This window comes from Myiozetetes cayanensis, unplaced genomic scaffold (genome assembly GCF_022539395.1).
Source record: "Myiozetetes cayanensis isolate MyiCay16 unplaced genomic scaffold, myiCay2020 scf1, whole genome shotgun sequence".
Classification (NCBI taxonomy): Eukaryota; Metazoa; Chordata; class Aves; order Passeriformes; family Tyrannidae; genus Myiozetetes; species Myiozetetes cayanensis.
The window spans coordinates 96992377-97014707 of NW_026086604.1; the positions used below are offsets into that span (position 1 = coordinate 96992377).

Sequence of the window (22331 nt, forward strand, 5' to 3'; positions counted from 1 at the left end):
GCCTATTTTCTCCCAAATCTAGCCTTTTCTCGTGGCCTAACAAAATGAGAAATTATTACTATTTTTTAAAATAATCTGCAATATTAAAAGTGCATATGACAATGTCACTTCAGTACAAATTACATAATCCAGACAGTTTTGGTGTTTTTCCCCTAGCGGTGGCAGGGAGTGGAGATTTCTATTATTTATATAAAGAACAGCTACACTGACATTCCTTCCTCAGTTTGCTTCAACAAATTGCACTGGTCAAAACTCTGATGTGCAACAGCATACAGTAATGACCATTTCCAACAGTGGTTTGTAGAGCTACTTTTCCTAATTTCTTCAGAAGTGGCAATCATACTGGAGAATACTGACTATCCAGCAGGAAATGTCGGAAGAAATGTCTACAAAGAAATGGCATCTAAACCACTGTCCTTCAATGCCTTTTATTCCTAATTCTTCAAATGTACCATTTTTCAATGGAATACTCTGGAAATAAACACCGAAAAATTTCAATAATCAGTGTAACAGAGAGAAATTTTTTTTCATTTAATGGAGGTGGCAAATACTTACCATATTATTGGCCCAAGCAATTAAGTGTCCTCTCCATTTTACATTTCTTATATTTCCTTCACCTTCATGTAAAACCGAGGGTTTCCATCTATTCATCCAGCCTCTCTCATATAACAGCAACTATAAAGAAGTGCAACAATAAATATTTTTGTGATACAGTGCTGTATGCAAACATAGGAGGTATCTTTTCTTCATTGTATCTTGCTTTTTTTGGACATTTCAGAACCTATGCCTACAGCACTAGTGACAGCACTTCAGAAAGTTGGTAAGAAAACCAGGCCACCTCACACCTATCCACCAAGAAAATTATCAAAGATCCCCAAGCCTGTGACCTTTTGCTTGGCTCCATGTAGAACTACACAGCCTTTCACACAGGTCTAGAATGTTGTGTTTTAGTCCCGCATGTGCAAACTGCACCGTACAACAAGTGCTTCTGGTTCTAAAACTTGTGTGGTTGGTAGTCCCAGATTCAGTAAATAAGGAAGGTATTTTAGAATATCTAAATGCATAGGAGATGTTATGAGCAGCAAAGAAAAACCAAACTACATGCAGACAGCCTGAAAGTCTATACCGGTTCCTGTATGTCTCAGAAAGTTATTTAATTGGATTACATGGAATCACTTCGAGAGATGCAATGTGCAGCACTTGGGGGGATACCTAAGTAAGAAGCTGAAGCATCTACGAAGATCATACTCTAAAGTACTAGTCCTGCCAACTTTTTCATGAGTACCACGCTCACATAAACATATGCACAACTTGAACCCAAGCTCACACCTCACACTGGAAGGTGCAAAATTGCTGCCTGCAAGGATTTCTGCCATGCTAAAACCTAAATGGAGTACTCACGTTCCTACTATTTCCTATCTAAGATCTAGCTGTAGATGCTTTTTATACAAGGTTTCCTGCCACTTTTATTTGGATAAGTATGTCAAATGCTAGGACATTGGATATTTAAAATAAGATCTTCTAGCAAAATATGAACTCTTAACAGCAATTACACAGACTGCCTCTCTCCTGAAGCCACAAGATGGCACCAGAAGACAAGAATTTTCTCCAGCAGTTTAAAGCAGTCACCAGGTAGGACAGCCTGTTGAGAAACTTTTGTATAAAGTGTTGTGCAGACACCAAACTTCTCACTCAAGCAAAATGACTTCATGTCCTTTAAACAGCTCACATGAAGGCCCTCCTTTTAGAATGCACAGATATTTTTTTAATGTATGAAAAGGCTACTCAGTTACTCTTAAAAAAATGCTATTTTACAGCAACCATAGCAAGCCACTGAAAGCAGGGGTAATATCCATGCTTGTAAGGCAGTGCTACACAGAAGGATTCCCATTAGAAGGCTTGTAGGTAGATGAGACACACAGGAGCTGTCAGCCCAAACTATTCCCAATCAGAAGCTAAGGTTGTCATTAAAGACTAAGAGCTGCACTGATCCAGACTTGAAAATTACTTTTTCCTAGTTTACCAACCCCTAAGGAAAAGCTTGACAGAAGAAGAACTGTCGCTTGGATGCTTCTTTCAATACCATCCAACAAAGACAGCAGCAAAACACAAAGTATTTTTATTGGGACTTACTGGACAGTGCTGCAAAAACTGAGGTGGATGATGTGAAAGGTTAAAACTGGCTGATGTCAATTATATTAACTGAATTTTGACTCTTTTCTGCTTGTGACTGAATCAGGATTTGAGTATTTTTATTACACACAAGATCCAGAGCGAACTCGATATGACACTTTGCACTTTTTTGTTACTGTTTGTGGTTTGTGAAATTATGCATTTCCATGACTGAGTTACGAACTGCAAAGAAAGTAAGTTTTCAAAAAAAGAACTGGTGATGAGCAAAAATCTGAAAACTCCTACTTCTGTCTATGCTCAACTCTAAGCACATGGTAATCAAATTTTCAGACCAAGGGAGTAGAAGACATGAGGCTGGCATTGCCTATAATAAAGGTGGAAAGTGAATACGAATCACTACAACACCCTGAATTCCGGGTTTCATATCAGCAAGTGCAATAGGTCCAACACTGAGGCCAAAGGACACTCAACATTGTGGCTTCAAAAAAAATAACACGTAATCTCAAAATGTGCTTTACTAATTTATCTTCAGTGCAATTATCTGCATGCTATTGATATACATAATGTGATTTATTTTATTTATATTTATTTAAGGTGATAAATAAATCACATTTTGTGTATTTAGAACAATGACACCTGGAAACTGGATTTGTGAACCCAGAACTTTCCTATGTGTTTTGGAACTGCTATCTATTGAAGGCATCTCTCTCAAAATAAGCAGACTAATTTACTTAGTCTTCCTCTCTGTCTCCACATTGAATGTTTATCGTACAAGAAAATAATTTAAAACTTCAAAAGAAGCTAGACACATAACAAAAAATCCACGGTTCCTGGAGAGGTTCCTTCTACTATCTCCCCCTCTTTTTGGTAGGGGAAAAATATTTTAGGGCTTTATTTCCCATAAATTCCATATTATGGCAGTCAGCATTTACAGTACTTATATTTCAACAGCAGACAAAATCCCACTTTCTTGCATTCTCTCTGCAATAGAGTTTACGTTTTCCCTTTTTTCATTCACTCTCATAAAACTTTCTAGTCCTTTTGTTACATACGATACAGTAGTGCACTTCCAGTGCATGGACTGCAATTCCATAATAAAGCTAAAATAAAATAACATTTGACTTCAGGGTCCCCATCCACACTGCTTCATAGTAAATTGTGATCTTTTGTTAGCTCACCTCTGCGAATCTTAACCAGATCATTAAAAAAGTGACACATTGAAATGTGTGAGACAAGAGGATGGAGCAGGACACTTTTTGGTTTTTAAAACAAGTGAATATATTTCTCTTGGATTAGTGATTACATCTCTGTGTTTTTCACTGACAGGAGATTAACCTACTCCAAAAAGAGCTCAAAACTCTACTTTAGAGTGCATCTGCTAAAGAAAATAGAAAATGCTTGGATTTAATGGAGCCTGTCATGCAATTAGCATTAACACTAATTACATGTAATCCCAGTCTTTAAACTATGTACAGGAATTCCCAATCCTCTGAACAAAGAGGCCAATGATTGCAGCTTTGGTAGTATCAACATAGTGAAGTAACTCAATTCAATTTCATCTCACTACCAATTACTGCCTTCAAAATACTGAAATAAAAGGTATCTGTTCTCACAGAAATTTCAAAGCAAACACACTTTTACTGAACCACTATGCACAACACCAGTACTTTGTTTTAACATAGCACTGTCTGTGTAAAGATCTGAAGGAATTTTACAGAAGAAAAGGCTTGAAACTTCACTTTCATAGAATCACAGAATCAACTGGGTTGGAAAAGACCCATGAGATCATCAAGTCCAACCCTTGATCCAACACTGCTGTGGTTATTAGACCATGGTACTAAGTGCCACATCCAGTCTTATCTTAAAAACCTTCAGAGATGGTCAATCCACCACCTCCCTGGGCAGGCCATTCCAATGTCTCATTACTCTCTCCGTAAAAAATTTTTTCCTAATACTAAACCGAAACCTCCCCTGGCACAGCTTAAGACGGTGTCCTCTTGTCTTACTGCTGCTTGCCTGGCTACAACCTCCTTTCAGGTACTTGCAGAGAGTGATGAGGTTTCCCCTGAGCCTCCTCTTCTCAGGCTAAACAACCCCAGCTCCCTCAGCCTCTCCTCACAGGACTTGTGCTCCAGTCCCTTCACCAGCCTCGTTGCTCTTCTCTGGACCTGCTCCAGCACCTCAATATCCTTTCTGAATTAAGGGGCCCAGAACTGGACACAGCACTCCAGGTGTGGCCTCACTAGCTCTGAGTACAGGGGAAGGATCACTTCCCTGCTCCTGCTGGCCACACTGTTCCTGATCCAGGCCAGGATGCCATTGGCCTTCTTGGCCACCTGGGCACACTGCTGGCTCATGTTCAGCTTCCTGGCAATCAGCAGCCCAGGTCCCTTTCTGCCTGGCTGCTCTCCAGCCACTCTGTGCCCAGCCTGTAGCGCTGCAGGGGTTGTTGTGGCCAAAGTGCAGGACCCGGCACTTGGCCTTGTTGAACTTCATCCCATTGGAATCAGCCCAACTCTCCAGCTTGTCCAGGTCCCTCTGCAGAGCCCTCCAGCCTTCCAGCAGATTAACACGCTCCCACAACTTGGTGTCATCTGCAAATTTGCTAATGGTACACTCAATCCCCTCATCTAGATCATCAATAAAGATATTGAATAGAACTGGGCCCAACACTGATCCCTGGGGGACACCACTAGAGACCAGCGGCCAACTGGATGCAGCACGTTCACCACAACTTCTAACTGAAAACCATAAAACCAACATTTACAGACATAGCCACGATTAGCAGATACCACAGAGTAACAAAGAACAGCATGCTGCATGAAGACTTACTGTTTACGTGTGCATTCCTAGGAAAACATACAGTAACAATAAAAAATTATCATTTCTGCTTGGAACAGCTGATGGACTGGATGAGCTCAAACGAGGTAGAGAATAACATAAACCTCAAGTTTTCAATTGAAGATGAGCTTTTAAAATTTCGTCATAAAATGTTGTCTAAGGAGCTGGGGTGTGAACAGAGAGGAGGGCAGCAGGTGCAGTCAAGGGAAATCAAGCAAGGAGGCAGAGGCAGACAGCAGCATCAGGAGGTTTGCGATGGCAACAGCGAGAGATGAAACAGGAGCTACTGCTGTAGTTTATGGACAGAGAAACTAGAAATTTTGAGATGTTTAATACAAACAAATGCCATAGGACTTTTATTAGGCTGTACTTTTCATAACTCAACTGCCAGATTCCAGCTGTCGCCTATTCACAAAGAGCTACAGAATTAACACCTTGGAAGGCAAATCCTGCAGTCTTGTAGGCAGAGAGACACATTTCATACATTTAGATCCTCTCTGCTTGCCACCTCGGGCAATGAAAAAAGTGTTTTACATAGATATTTGCAAAACACAAAACTATAGATTACATGCACATAGGACTATGATCTGTTCTCTTTACACAAACCAAATTTATTATAGCAAAAGGAGATTTTTTTTTTAGCAATAAAGAAGAAATCCAAATAATCATAAACAAGAAATGTAAGCAAAAAATGTTTATTATGTGAACAGCACATACTCTATGTGCAACGTCTCATCTGCTCAATAATATTGGATACATCTGGGCACTATACTTTGCAGCAAGGAAATCGCAGACCAATATTATTGTGGCTTGCTTGCTTCTACAGCTTGTTTCCTACTTACGGTAAATTATCCAATGCATGGACAGAAATTGCCACAGTATTTACTCTTTTTTCACTTAAATCAGACCTTTGAGTATTTACTGACTGACATTTTATAGCTTACAAAGCAATCTGCCTTTCTTGTCTGGTACTCTTCTACCCAACATAACGCCAAACAGCTGACTATCTGCTTTCTAAAAATGGACTATGCTGCAAACAGCATCGTGACAATTTAATAATTTGTCAAAGTAGTCCAGTTATTATGAAGTACATATTATAGGGTTCAGAGGTAAAGGTCATCTACTTACTCACCAAGCAAAGTGCATCTGCTGACACTAAAAAGCAGACAATTAAAAAAAAAATCTGAGACATTCCTTGGCAGACTTGACTTTACCATACAAATTCCACTACCCTAACAGCAGTTGCAGATCCCCAAGAATGCTATTTCTCTTCCCGTTTGTGCATTGTTTGCAGTCACTATCCTTTCTCTATGTATGTTGTTGCTCCACCTGAAGTGGAAAAGAATTTAGGTTATCTTGTTTTGCATCTCAGGCAGGAATCACCAATGGTCCAGGCCAGAATACTGACACTGAAATAGTATTTTTAATTTTTTTTACAATGAGAAATTTGCCCCAGGTAACACTAAGGTCTCTCTGCTTTTGTAACAGACAAAGAAAAAAGAGTCCAATGTTTAAGCACAAACATCAATATGTTCAAATGTTAATTCTGGAAGGACAAAGGGGACAAACATGATCAGACACATCTGTATTTGTAAACCAGTTCTTATAGTGTATCTTCTTCAGCCAAAGAAACACAGACACTATTAAAAATATGTTTTTATATATATTTCCACCATATATATATTTAAAAAATCCCACAAATATATTATGTATATAGATACAGATATATTAAAAAACCCCACAAATATATTATGTATATAGATACGGACAGATTTAAAAATGAGATTGCTAACAGTCACAGGATAAATCTGCAGTTTTATCTTGGTTCTCTACCCCTTAAAATGTTTCAGATTAAATATGCAAATCAATACTTATTATACAAAATGTATGTCCTAGGCAAATGAGGAGACCCAATACTTTAAGATATTGAATATACTACCCCCATAATGGCTTCAGAATTCATTTGCTTAATTGGTGCTGGGTCCCACTATCATGCTGGGTAGAGAACCGCTAGAAAACCCCCTCATCAGTATACATTCAGCAGAGGGACTCAATCACACCAGATGACTCACTTTCCAAGGAATTTTACTACAAAAACCTATTTGTCTAGTTATTGACATTAATCAGAACATGAAATAGGGAGTCTCACTGATGCCTCTGCTAAGAGAGGAACCTCAGCTTCTCCTGCTCTACTAAATTATCTTTACATAAGATGCAGTAGCTGATATGTTGACTTTGGATCTGAAACATTCTTCAGTCTTCTTTCTTTGTTAAGAAAAGTCTCTTTAACCCTCAGAACATAATGGATACCTGGAGTTTATAATAACATTCATTTAGTTGATGTATTGGGAAAGACCAGCACTCTAACAGTTAAATCAAGAACACCTTGTTTTCAGCTTTACCACCCTCATTTACTTGGCTTTTACCCTGTTATTTTCTGAGATTAGACCCTTTTTTAAAAGGTAGAAGGTTATGGCCTTCAATAGTACAGTATTTGTCTTTTCCCTTGCTTTGGAGCTCTACTATCTGCTCTGGACAGACATGCCCTGTTATTTATAATACATGATATTATTATTTCAGGGTTACCATCATCTGCCAAGTCAGCACAACGGTGCTGTGGTTAATTGCAGAGATGGGGAGGAGGGAAGCGCCTCTTTTTAGTATGGTACCTATTGCTTCTCACTTCCACAGTGTCAATGTTTCCACAGTACCTGTCTTATTTCTAGGCAGAGATAACATTCGTTCACTAGAAAAGGGGGTAAATAAGCTTTTCCAATCCAAAATAGAAGGCAATGATATTATCTCAAGCTTAAAGGAAGTTCTTTACTTTTAAAAATTAGCACTTTAGTAAGCAAATAATTTATATTGGTTAATTAGTTCACAATACAATTTAGAGAAAAAACACTATTAAAGGGCTTGAGTACCTACCTAGTTAAGCAACTGTACAAACATATGCATGGTAGAGCTAAGTTTACAACAATAACTTAAACAGTTACCTTAGAGAGTACCGCTCTTAAGTCAGCCTTAGGTCAGGCTGAGCTTCTAAGATGTGGCAGATCCCTGTATTACACAACAATTCATCCAATTCACCCAAGTTCCATCCAGACATCCACCTGCACTGCACATCCCTGAAGCTTGTCACTTAGGTTTTTTTCCCCTCTATGTCTCTCTTGAATGTTTTCGGGATGGCCTGCAGTGGGTCTTTGAACTGAAAAGAGTATTTTTTACACATTTACACATTTTATATCATTATGAAGAATGGTTTATTTCTCAAAAAATTAAAGAGGTAGTAATTTACAGTAGTTCTCCTACATTCATTGCAGGTTCTACTGAGGCAGTTGCTAGCTATAAAATTAATAAATTTAATAAATCTAAGAAGATCTTAATGTGGTTTTCTAAGACAAGACAAAATAGAGTGTTAAGGTCAGGGGGTCAAGTTGTTGTGCATGTGTGGTTTGGCTTCTTTGTCTCATTTCACTGTAAGCCAAAATCCGTATGAAATTCAAATAGGAAATCAAGAACATCCTACTCTTATTCTGAGACAACAGTGGTCATAACAGAACTAGAGGGGTTGGAGAAATTGATGAAATTTCTTTCTGGATACCTTTATCTGCCAAATTATCTTAGCAAACAACTAAAAAAACCCCACTCAACTTTTAAAATGCTAATATACATTATGTCACCATCTCTCAGAACAACAAAACAAAGATAGAGAGCCTGCAACCCTTATGATGAAGAGTTCACACAACACACACTTAATATTTTTCATGTACCTCAGAGGACTGGGCAATCCTGGGAGGGGGCAAAGTATGTACAGACTGGGGAATGAGATGCTGGAAAGCACTGTCGCAGAAAGGGACCTCAGGGTCCTGGTCAATGGCAAGTTGGATATGAGTCAGCAGTGCCCTGACAGCCAGGAGGACCAACCGTGACCTGGGGGGCATCAGGCAAAGCATCACCAGCCGGTCGAGGGAGGGGATTGTCCCGCTCTGCTCTGCACTGGTGAGGTCTCACTCTGAATATTGTGTGCAGTTTTGGGCACCACAATATAGCAAAGATATGAAGCTGTTAGAGAGTATCCAAAGGAGGGCAATGCAGATGGTGAAGGGCCTTGAGGGGAAGCTGTAGGAGGAGTAGTTGAGGTCACTTGGTCTGTTCAGCCTGGAGAAAGAGGAGTCTGAGGGGAGACCTCATTGCAGTCTACAACCAACAGGGCAGACACTGATCTCTGTGGTGACTAGAGACAGGACCCAAGGGAATGGCCGAAAGTTGTGTCAGGGGAGGTTTAGGTTCTTCACCAAGAGGGTGGCTGGGCACTGGAACAGGTTTCCCAGGGACGTTCTTGCAAGAAGCATTTGGACAATACTCTCAGGCACACAGTGTGACTCTTTGGGATGGTCCTGCGCAGGGCTAAGAGCTGGATTCGATGAGTCTAACTGAGCATATTCTGTAATTCTGTGATAGCATGAGAGCTTTAAACAAAGCTTTTCTCTTAAGCTTGATCCGAAATGGGGATACCCTTACTGCTACCCCTGCCTTGCCACGTGTGGGGAAGACAGGCAGCATGCCTTTCACCACTGCCAGATGTCAGGGATGAAGTCACTGTGTCTCTGCAAAGGCTAAAAGAGCAGAGAAGTGAGGAGCCATGGAGGTCCTGTCCTCCTCCCTGAAGGAGCTCACCCAACTGCACAATCTCCTCACACAGGTAGAGAGAGGTGGAGTCCATAGCCTGAGGTTGTATACTTCAGCCTCACCGTTGTGGACAACTCCCTGTTGCCCCCATACTACTACTCATTGGCTTTACATTTAAGGAGAAGTGTAAACATTCAGAACAAGCAAATAAAAATAAATCATAGATATATTAGTAGGTGGAATTTAACTTTCCTAATTTTCAAAGAGCATTTTGTTGTTTTACAAAGGCATATATTGCTCCTTTTGGATGAAAGGAGAAAAGGGGGATGTTTCTACCACAAGGCTAGAGGTTTTATTTGTTAGTTTTATGAACCAATAAAATCAAATTACAGGTGTCAAGGGATATTTATTTCAATGATAAATACCTTATGTTAAGATGTCAATTAAAGTTCTTCTGTTGGGGAACGTTCCTTAGCAAAAAATGAATGTATTAAGAATGAGTATACCAGTCCCCAGAGGACAGAATATAAAACAACCTGTCAAGTAATCAAAGATAACCAAAGAGAATGTGTTAACTCCCTGATGTTTTTTTCTGTTCAGCATCAGGTGAATGCAAGCTCTCTTCCCACCTGACAGAGCCCTGTTCTATTAATTCCTTGCTTCTCTCTTTTCATGACCCTTTTATCAGCACAAAAAAGCTTCACAAACTGGTGGCTGACACAGACATACACTGACTGTGCATTATTTTAAGGACAACATCAACTTCTACCAGCCAGAAAAAGCTGTCAAACACACATGCCACTTAAATGAAAAAAGGACAGCTATGCTTTGAAACATTTTGAACTGTTAATTGAAAATTAAGTTTTATTCAGCACTAGGAGTCTGTATTTCTTACATGCTGGTAATGGAGAGCCATGGCAGGTGATTTGATGCATCAGTAAGTGAGGCTTGTTCATACTCAATTCATAAGAGAAGGTAACAGAAAATTCTGTGAATTAAGAAACTGCTCTAAATAAAACTTTTTATATTTTGACTGAAAATATGCCATGTGATATAAGATACTTGTAGGACCTGGAAGTAACTGTAATCTGAAAGTTAGAATTGTACTCTATACTAAGAAGACACTTAACGCACATTTAAAATACCAGCTGATCCAAATGGAAGACTACATACACAGATAGAAGTGCTTAGAACGGTATGAGGTCTACCCTACCAAAATCTCTCCTTGATTCCTTTAAAAACAAACAAACAACAAAACCCACACCATGAATAAGAACTGGGGGTTTTGGCTTAAACCCCCCAAACAAGCCAAAAACCAAACCAACCCCCACCCCAAAAAGTCACCCACAGGTAAAGCAAAAGAAAAATCCCAAACACCAAGATCCACATGCCTTGTAAAGATAAATATTAAGGTACAAACTTCTGCTTCCACTTCAAGAACTTGAAATAGAGAAAATCTGGATTAGGAAATATAAATGACATTTTTCAAGCTATAAAGACAGAAGTATTTCTACTCTGAAGCTCAACTTGTTGCAGTATGTTTTTAACATAAAAAGTGCACTTTCCCTTCTCCTGGAATTAATTAAATAAATTTAAATAAAATAAATTTAATAAATTAAATACAATTAATTAAATAAGAATGGTTTGGAATACAATGAATAAATAAATGGAAAAGAAGAAGTCTTTGCTCTATGTTTTAAAAATCACATACATAACCTTCTGAACCATTTCAAAAAGCTATTTAAAGGTAGCCAAAGTTCATTACACTAGGACTGCTTACCTTTTTTCCTCCTGTTACAAATTGCTTGAAGTGGGATCTTACAAACTGAGGATGAACAGCAACAATCTGGGGATGAGGGGGAAAGAGAGGATTGTGGATTAAATTAGAGTTTACATGAAGCACCACATCGCTTTTTAATCTAGACAACCCTTTGCCAATCATCAGGTATTACAGGTAAATTCTTTCTCTGAAGTAAAGCCTAGTTGTTTCAACATCTCTGTTTTTCCTAGAAGAGAAGAAAATTCTTCTAATTATATGGTATATGACAAGCCTGACACTGAGGATCACACTACACCGAATAACTACTTTTCTGCATAGCAGGCAGCAGAATTAGGACTAAGCAGAAGAGGACTGCTGTGTGCAAGGGTTACCCCACTTAAATCTCATCTGGGACCTGCCTAGAGGGCACACACACCTCAGCCCTGTCACAGGACAACACTGTGTAGCACGAACGAATCTTAAACAGTTTCTTTGCCTTACACCTTCCATGTCAAGTGCAGGAGATCCAGCTCTAAGAGCTGTAGAGGCCCTAGCAGGCAAGTGAATCACATCTGGCATGTGTGAAAACTTAATGACCTCAGTTTTTTTCCCCCATCCTCAAGAGCAGCTGCAACGTGGAAGATCCCAACCAGCAAAACGCAATCATTTGCTCACGCCACCTTTCCTCCTGCAAGAAATGTTTCTTGCTAAAACACACTAGATATTTCCTTTTCCAACAGCTAGGTAGACACACATCACTAAAGCAGAGTAAAACTCAAATTTTCTCTTCAGACAGGGTACACCTGCATCCCTGTCCATTGCCTAATCCTGAGGCAGATTATATACATATGAACTGGTTGCAAAATACTGCCCTCAAATTTAACAGAACCCTCAGAATTTGTATCACCAGTCTACAAAGAAAGAATTATGCTGAGACAGGCAACAGCTGAAATAGGACAATTTCACTTTGCCTTTTGTATTTGAAAAACTCAGTAGTACTCCTTACAAAACCAAGATGGGCTTTCTTCCTACCTAACCAGATCAAAAGCTTTTATATTGAGATAGAAAAGTATTTTCTAGTGACTTGAATAACACTGCAAGGAGGTGGTATTCCCTCTCTCTCATTTAAACTGAACGTGACCTTATTAAAAGACAATGCCACCACAATTACTAAAGATTAAAACAAGCACTTACTTTAATAGGACAGTCAAATGTTTCATGAAACTCTTCTGCTGAATACAATCCAAACACTTGCACCTGAAAAAGTACATTGAAAAACTAGAAATACTTACCTAATAACCATTTGACAATTAACACTGAATGTAAAAAACTAACAGATAGAAGGTTAATTTCAATGCTAGCAGTTACATCTTTTTTCCTGGAAAACAAGTAAAAATGGAAAACAAGTAAAAATTAACAATTCAGAGATAATTGATACAGCTTGATCTTCTACTGTGGCATATCTCTAAGTATTTGCACCAGTACAAAAGTAGTTTTTAAAATCTTTTTCCTCGTTGTTTTTTTTTGTTTGTTTGGTTTGGTTTTGTGGTTTGGTTTTGGGTTTTTGTTTGGGTTTTTGTTTGATTTGGGGCTTTGTTTTTGGGGGTTTTGTTTGTGGTTTTGGTTTTTTGGGGTTTTTTTGTGTGTGTGTTTTGGTTTAGGAGGTTTTTCTGTTTTGGTTTTTTTACAAATACAGTAAAAACTGCAAGTTCCTTTTGCTTTAGGCTGATCAAATCTGTTTAACAGATAGAAACCTAAGTACGGTAAGAGCAACATAAAAACATTCAGGAGAAGATAAATTAAAAATTCTTGCTTTCTGAGAAAGAATGGTAGTTTTTTTCCCTCCAAGCAATACAAGGTTTACATAAGAAAAGAAATTTGTGACAATAAAGCAAAACCAGACTGAAATCCAAGTACAATATATTTCTTGCCATCCTCTCCTCCTTCTAAGTGCATTCAGTGCTACTGTGTTTTATTCCATGACCAGTGGTAATGTCTTTCTCTGAAGACTCCTTCCTTCTCTTTTATGTTGATGTATCAGTACATTTAACAGTCAGCACCAAAGTTGTAACCATAGGCAATCAGAATATCTATCAGAATGAATTAATCTGAAGCCTCAACATTAAATAAAAAAAACCCTGTTTCTGCTGTCAAGAGAATTAACAGATTTTTTAAATGTTTTCTTGCCTTTAGTTACAAAACAAGTGCAGAGGTATCAAGTGTTATGAAATACTATTAGATTTAGATACTATGACTACAGAATAGGGTTTCTCAGGATTTTTTTGACTACTCTTTTGGACTCGTGTCCCTTCATTCAATATGCAACATTCCCTTCCCCAATTCTCAGATGAGACAGTTGACAACCCAGTTCCTGCAGAACTTAGGAGTAAAACAGGGCTGAAGACTCATGGCCAGGAATCAGTAATTGATTTACTAGTTATGATTTCCACAAAGAATAATAACCGCTTTGCTTTTCCATTATGATTTTAAGAGGTTTCCACCCATTGTCATAAGCTGTTGAAACAAAATCATCCCAGGAGGGATGGACACCACTGGTGGAAGAAGAGAGAAAAGAGAGCATCCCATGGAGAGATCAGCAGGAAAACTGCATCTGACAGTAAATCTACTTTAGAAGGCTTTCAGTCAGGTTCTCATTATTTTCTGGAAAATATCCTTCTTTTCTGGAAAAGGTAATCTCTTCAGTAACACTGCTCTGCATGTTCAACAGATTGGACTCTAAAGTTCTAGAAGATCTTCTAACCTTAATTCTTTCTTCCCATGCCTACCATGATTTCTTCAGGTAGAAAAATAATAATAAAAAAAAAGTAATAAAAAACCATAAATCCCCCTAGACAAAAACCTGCAGAACGAAGTCAGTAAATGCCAGTAATGGGCCTCAAAAAGTGAGGCTTAATGGCTCTAAAAAGATCAGTTCAGAGGACAAGAACCTCCAAAATTCCTTCACACAGTCAAGAAGACAAAGTAAAAACATTAAACTTCAGTTAAACTACAAGAGGAACTAAGCCATCGAGCAAGCAACTAAGCCATCCTCAGACTGACTCAAAGTTCAGCAGTCTCAGTGAAGTTAAAAACATCTCAAACCATCTCATCTCCCTTTCAAGTTTGTCTCCTGGATACATCTCCTAAGCAGCATTATCAGCTCAGTCCACTACTCATTAGCGAATATACTGCCTCTAACAACATGCTTTAAAAATACTTCTGCATGCACTGTGTAGGGCTGAGCTACTGCTCCAAAGGATTAGAAAAATCAATATTTGGAGACTGTGAGATGTATCACAAAGCTGTGATTATGTAAGCCAACCAAAGGGTTATATTTGAGTTGGGCCTGGCTGTAAGCCTAGAAAAGCTTTGGGCTGATGTCTAGAGGATTTTGCTTTCTGGGTTTTTGTTTTCATCAGTTGGCACAGCATATCCAATGCAACAGCCTACACAAAATAAGAAGGAGAGGAAAGAGAAAATAAAACTGAGAGAAGAAAAAAAAAAAAAAAAGAAAATACATGGTTAAAACATAACACTGCAAATTCCATGGAAGCAGAATCCTCAAACATAACAAACCAGTCCTCTCAAATTAGAACAAATTAATCAGAATTAGCATCAATGCCCTCAACATCTTCCTAATACTTCACTGAATGAGGCAATACGATGTTTCTTTAAGAGTATTAAAACAAAATGGAGTGACTTAAAAGGAAAAAATAACTCAGTCTAAGATACATGTTCTGTTTACTCTAGGGACATCATATAACAGTTAAATACTTTTTAATGTCCTATATTCTTCAGAAAGAAAGTGATTCTTTTGATATTACAAACCCCTATTGTATTTATCTATTTCTACTTTCCATGCCCACTCTACTCATGATGCTCTTAGGTAGCTGGAAAATGGATTTTGTGGTTCCTACTACATTTTCCTAGTCCTGTCCAATTTTAAATATCCAGCACCCACCATTCCACTGCATCCAGACTTAGCTGTTTCTTTGCTTCCACACGTGGAAGAAGTAACCAACCTTCAGTGATCAAAAGGCAGGCAAACAAAAACATTTTATCTACAAGTCACATTTCTTGAAAAATGATCAACATAACACTTCAAGGATATTCTTAACATCAGTGTTGTTACATGCATTAAAGACGACACTAAAACATGCAAACACATGGGTTTTCAATAGAATTTACATCCCTTCATGTAAAAAAAGTTACAAGCCAGAATAAGGAGTGAAAATTACACTGCTCTTATGTAACGACATGAGACCTTTGGCAAAACTGGGAGTCAGACCAGGTTTTTCAAGACAACGTACAACTAACTACATACAAAACTAATACACAAAAAACTAACCTAAAAAATCTCCATAGTTCTGCAGTTGTAAACCTGATTCCCTTTCAATTTATTCGATCACCAAAATTCTCTTATAATGTAACATTTCAACACCCAGCAGCTAGAGGGCTGGTGTTGGTTTTGATTTCTCTTTGTTTCCATGTCAGTGGTGACCAGGTGCAGTTGAGTCCATTAGACAGGAAGATTTTTCAAAGAACCCAATGGGCAATACAGAAAATCTCCAAGTAGCTCCCAAAGCACTTATTGGACATGTACGACATATAGGTGCCAGGTTTTGACATTAGGTCTGGATGCTGACTAGCAAGAGAGTAAGAGAATTGTATGGTGCTGCTGTGCTCTCCTCACAGTCAACACAGCTAGATCAAATTGAGTTTGAGAGTCCAAAAAACCCAAAAAAAGCAGTAAAATAAAATATATCAGACAGCAGAACAGATATGAGGAGGAGAATCTCATCCTAAGGCCTTCCCTGAAGAACACAAATGGCTTCCATGGCTATCAGACTGGATATGCACTCTGCCTGTTGCAAAACAGGACATATCTTCATTAATTGGTAGAAAATACTTGCATCAATCCAGCTGGCTCAAAATTCATGGGCCTTTGTATTATAGTCCTTTTTTGGTTTAAAGCTGATTTAAGAAAACCAAGCTGTTTCACTTTTTTTTCCTCTTTTTTTTTTTTTTAAAAAAGGATTTCACAAAGTTGATAAAGACTTTGCAACTTGTATGAGTGTTTCAATTTCTTACAATATCAACACTCCCACTGTAGTAAGGAGTGCTACACTATCTAGCCAGTAATCTGTCATTTTCTTACAGAGTATCACAACACACAAGTATGCATTTAATCCAATTTTAGGGGTGGATTCTTTCACAGACACAATCCTTTCTGGGAAAGGTTTGTGACATGGAAAGTCTAACTTCTAAATCACCCAGGTCTTTGAAATCTCCAGTTGAGTTTTTCAGTGCAGAACTGGGTGAAGCATCTATGTCTCTGGACTCTATGAATACAAATATGTTGCATATTGTACTTGTGATACTCCAGCCCTGTGTCAAAAACATCACCAGAATTAGCCCTGGTATCAGGACCATAGCTGAGACTGCCTTGTATAGCATGTAATGCCACACACTGGATCCACAATAGCTATTTCACTAAATGAAGACAGAGTCACCATTTAAGGTACTGAAGTCTTTTCAGATACAGCCACAATGAACTAGAGATTATGGATTTTTTAATATTTCTCAAATCAAATACATATAGTTAATATTCACTTAATATATGAAAAATGTGCATGGCTCACTGTAGCATAGGTATTTTGAGTCAGTAATCCTTACATCAACAGCAAGTGCCTGCTTCCCAACACCACAGGAAACACCTAAACCAACAATACTAGCTAACATTTTTATTACCTTCCACAATTACTAACCCTTGCCTTATCTTGCGCAAACAATTAGGAAGCTCTTGTGCTGTTTCTCACAGGCTGTAAAATTCTACAACCCACTCTGATAGGCACTAGTATCCCAATTATTGTGTCAAGATAGCGATATCAAGATATCTCTCAGAAACAAAAGGCTTGGATACACAAACCGGTTGCCTCCCTGTTGAGGAAAAAACCTACATATTTGCAATGAAAAAACCCAAATGCATACAGTCTAAAGGGGTTGTTTTCCCATTTTGCCTACTGCAAAATCTGATTTTATTTTTAATTTAAAGAACTTCTACTCAGTGGGATGCAACCATTAGGATTACCAAATTCCTGCTCTTGCAAGTCTACTGTGTAAAAACGTTCTCCTCTGTAAGTCAGATGGATACTGTAAAGTTATTTCACTGATTTTTAATGCACTGTATTTGTACATGAGCATTATATTAAAAAAGAAGTTTAAATACACCTTGTGCATTAGAATTTTACCATTGCAAACAAACATTAGAAAAGACTGCCATCGACTGAAAAAACAAAAAAGACATTCTTATAAGTGGAAAATCAATCACCAAAACCACTAAATGTCACAGCTCAACATTCCAGAGAAGCACTGATAATTGTTAGTTATACACTGCACAAATGATATATGTCCCCAGTCAAGGAAGTAGGTGCGAGTTTTTTAGGAAACTGTACATATATTGATTTTACATTTATTTAATGTGGCTGTTGTAAGACACTTTATTCTTCTGATAAACTATGATTGCTTATCAAAAGATTCTATAATTCAAGAGAAACATTCATAAAGTGTGTGAAAATGAAAACCACCAGCCCACAGAAATCATGCCCACAAAATCCAATTTTGTGGATTTATAGCAGAAAGGCATTAAACTACTGTCTTGCAGGAACAGCAGAGTAGTCAGTGAAGTATAACTGGCACAGCAGTAATGATTAAGGTGACATGTCCTCCTGCCACAGCTGTTAATCAGCTTAATACCAGTTACATTATTGACATTCTTGTAATTACTTTTCCTACGGCACATTTGTGCAAAATATATTTAACTTTGAGTATTCAAAGGTGAGCTCAGTTCTCAAAATGTATGGCCAAAGTAGTGGTGCTAAATGCAGGAATTAACTCCACAGGTATCACAATTATCTGAAGTGTAATACTGAGGACTCTCTCTATCTCAGTAAATATATAAACAGATCTGTTGTACCTTGCCATCTTCCGAGCAAACACCCATGTGTTCTCCACTTTCATCCAGGCTGATCTGATTTATCTTCACTGGGCTCTAGAGAAAGAAAATAAAGAAAAACTACTTTTAAACTTACATCACCAATGGCATGCTTTAACATTCCTCACAGTTCACGAGATTTACGTGTTAATGGTTGAGTATGTTTACTTGCATGAATCAAAAAACCCACACACAATAGGTATTTCTATGACAAAGTCAAAAGACAGCCTTCTTTCCAGCCTTTTGCCTAACCCAAAAATTTTTACTTTCTTTTTGCAGTTACCAGCCTAAGGGTTCTGGAGCTCTCATGAAGTGCCAGGCTCCCAGGCCTTAAGCATCTGTGCCTGTGTACCACAGCTATTGATTCCCGCTATCAAACTTAGGATAAAATACAGTGACCTCACTGGCACCAATGCAACTGAAAATGCTTCTGTTTTGGTCTGATGGCTATACTGGCAATTATTTTTTTCTTCAAATCCCTTCTCTTGCTTTTATTTTTGGCTCTAGGACTGTTCTCAGAAGTGAGTATTAGAAGCTATTGAAGTACAACATAGGTGTACTCATCCTTAGACAAATATTGAGAAACTGGAGGGGCCTGAAAACTGCCCCCATTTAGTAAATTTTCCTTTGACTATCCTGATATACTTTTGGTTCTAACCTACAGGGTTAGAGAGCATGTTACTATTTACTTAGCTTAAACAAATATTCTTAAGTGCTGAGAACTAACTTAAAACATCCTTTGGGAAACCTGATGTATATCCTCTTGCATGGTGAAACCACAATCCAATTATATTCAAGTACCACGAACCTTCTTATGTATCATGATGCTGGTTTCACCCTCTGTAACAAATAGCTCATCATTTCAAGCATCACTGAAGGATCTTCACACAAGTAAGTCTCTCTTACACTTTTAAGAACAACTTTTAAGAAATCCATCACGTGTTTGTGTAAAAATAAAGTGTCACTGGAAGAGTACTGGAGTTGTATGGTCACACTGGATGTTACACAACTGTGTATGAAATATCACAGGTCCTTATATATGCTATAGTGGCCCCTGGTGGTCTAGTGGTAAAGGCACCGCGCTATCACCGCGGAGACCCGGGTTCGATTCCCGGTCAGGGCCACTCCCGGGCAGGTGGGGCTCGTTAGCCCTTAAAGGCAACCCACCTACGTCCTAAGGACCTCACTGCCACTGTCCAAGCTCGCTTGGCCCCGGCAGATGAACCTTAGGATTAAAGGGTGGGCTCAGTTCCGCGCACACTGTGTCTCACCTAAAAAATCCAATGCGCAGGCTGGAAGGTGGAAAGACCTTCCCCAGATCTTCGCTCGCGAAGACTGGCCATTATTATATATGCTATGGTAGTTGGAATTACATTAAAAGTACATAATAAAAAGATATATAAAAACACCCTGTCCAGATGGACTATCTACAGGAGATAAACTGAGGTGTTCTCAGCCCCTTTGAAAAGTTTTTCCTCATGGTCTTCTGCACATAAAAAAAATCCCAAGTCAGAGAAAGTATGCTTTCCTCTCTTCCACTTTGAAAATAATATACGCCCAATCACATTTCATTTTCCAGAAGCTTTTTTCTAATCAAGGTTGAACAACTGTGCCTTCCACTGCAACGATTGCCTGATGAGTTGGGAAAATGATGCTATCCTTTTGTTTTCCTGCTTCCTTGAGTGCAGAAGACACTACATTTGGTCTCACTTTGTGTCACCACAAAACGGTACCTGGAAATATCATAATTACTGCCGATCACGAACTGGTCTTTCTACTGTGTGTTGTTTGCCAAGCAGTTCACTGCCAAGGGGGAAGTCAGAGGAATTTTTCTTGACTTATGTGCTCCAGAAGTATTTTCATTTGCCACGATGTGGTTGAGTTGCTACATTTCAAGATCAGATGCAAGTGCATGACTGGTAGCACAGGCAGCTGGGGAACTTGCACCCCCACAATCTTCTCCTGACACATTTAGGGGGGTGTCAGCAGAGGAGTACAGCTCAAGCCCATCGACCTGACAGTGTGGTCAACATCCTTGTAAAAGCTCTACTCACAGATGTTACACACAGAGTTGGCTAATTCCAGGACTGGAGGATGCTGAGTAAGGCAAGATACGTCAGTTGTCAGTCTGACCTTCCAGAAGCTTCATAACCAGCATGCACTTTTATTCCTGCCTTGCCTTGAAAAATGCCTTTCTAAACATCTATTTTTGCTCATCAAGGTGCAAGGGAAGATTTTGCCTCTGTCTAGAGTTGGTGGTAGTGAAAAAGCCAGCATGTCTACACCATTCCCTCTGCAAGCAGAAACAACTCTGGCCATCTGAAAGCACAGACAGTTCAACTGAGTTCATCATGGAAGTGCCATGTTTTTTTTTTGTTCTAGGCTGCATCTATGTTGCCACTGCCACTACTTTCCACAAAGTTTCTTCTCTTATTACTTTGAAATTGCAATGACAAAAAGTCCATCTTGAATATGGATAGCCCCATCTTGGTACAGGGTCACACAATAAAGTACCGTGTTCAACTGCTCGTGTTCTTCTCATCACTCCAGCACCTATATGTGCCATCAGGCTGATATTACAGCAACAGCAGATCGAGCAGCATTCCTGTGTGATGGGCCTTCTTGGAGACAGTATTGCAACAAAGCCCAAGACAAAAAGACACAAAACAGGACACACCAGAAGAGCTGAACAGCTCAGTCCTACAGTCCACACTGTTCCTATTTTTCTGTCAAATGGCTTTGATAAAGTTTGACTCTGAAAAGATGAAGTGAAGAAAGTCGACAAAGTAGACTATGAAAGTTATCTTCCCATAAAAATGAAGCAGGATGATGGAATTTATCTGTTGTGTTGTGGTTTGAAAGCCATGTGGCAAAAACTTTGGCGATTAAACGTGTGATTGCACTCAGGTAACTCACAATGCCTAGCAAGGCAAAACCTCTCATTATACACATGTAAGATATTAAGTATAACAGGAAGGGCTTCTGTAGATATACTGCAAGCAAGAGAAGAACTAGGGATAATGTGGGCCCTCTCCAGAAGGAAACAGAAGACCTGGCTACCCTGGATATGGAAAAGACTTGAGACTCTCAATGACTTCTATGCCTCAGTCTCATGGCAAGTGCTCCAGCCATGCTGCCCAAGTCGGGATAGGCAGATATAGGGACTGGGGGAATGAAGCCCCTAAGCCCACTGTAGGACAGGGTCTGGTTCAAGACCATCTAAGGAACCTGAACGTGCACAAGTCCATGGGACTAGATGAACTTCATCTGTGAGTCCTGAGGGAGCTGGCAGATGAAGGTGCTTAGCCATTATCCTTAATTTTTGAAAAATCATGGCAGTCAGGTGAAGTCCCTGATGACTGGAAAAAGGGAAATATAACCCCTATTTTTAAAAAGGGAAAAGCAGAAGACCCGGTAAACTACAGCTCAGTCCAGTCTCACCTTTGTACCAGGCAAAATGACAGAGTAGATTCTCCTGGCACATGGAAAACAGAGAGTGTATATAACTAGCAATCTGTTACAAGCCTTCTGCATGCCCAACGCCTCTATCAGTTGCTCTTAACTTCTCCTTCCTCCTAGTATTTATTTTCCCTTTTGTCTGCACCACAGGCAGATGACAATCAGGGAAAACAACTAAATTCAACTGAAAGCAGACCACTTACACAAACCTCCTGCTAAGTTCCAACAGCAGATGCTATTCTAGATGATGTACACAAGGCAAAGCAAGCAGAGTAATTTTTTTCAGCTCTCAAGTCAAACTGGCACACTGACTATTAGCCCGTTCACTGACTTTACAAGTCAGAACTTTCTGCCGAGCTCAGAAAGTGATGACAGACCATGCACAGTCCAGGCTGAGTATTATACAAATTTTTAAATCAATTTTCAAGGAAGAATTGCTAATGCTAGGATCTTCTTGTTCAGAGCTGTGTAACAGTCAAGCCTACAATTTCCAGAGCTATGTTCCACTGGAAA

General features: G+C 39.0%; 1 protein-coding gene across 2 annotated transcripts in view; it reads right to left on the reverse strand.

Annotated features, from left to right (window-relative positions):
* Positions 1 to 22331, reverse strand: part of VPS41 (VPS41 subunit of HOPS complex) — a 104192-nt gene that overhangs the window by 47335 nt on the left and 34526 nt on the right. For both annotated transcript variants that reach the window (XM_050319962.1, XM_050319954.1), the window contains 4 exons: positions 18342 to 18416; positions 12560 to 12622; positions 11387 to 11452; positions 556 to 675 (listed from right to left, as the gene is read on the reverse strand). In XM_050319962.1, the coding sequence (XP_050175919.1) occupies positions 556 to 675; positions 11387 to 11452; positions 12560 to 12622; positions 18342 to 18416 (324 nt within the window). The remainder of the gene's footprint in view (positions 1 to 555; positions 676 to 11386; positions 11453 to 12559; positions 12623 to 18341; positions 18417 to 22331) is intronic.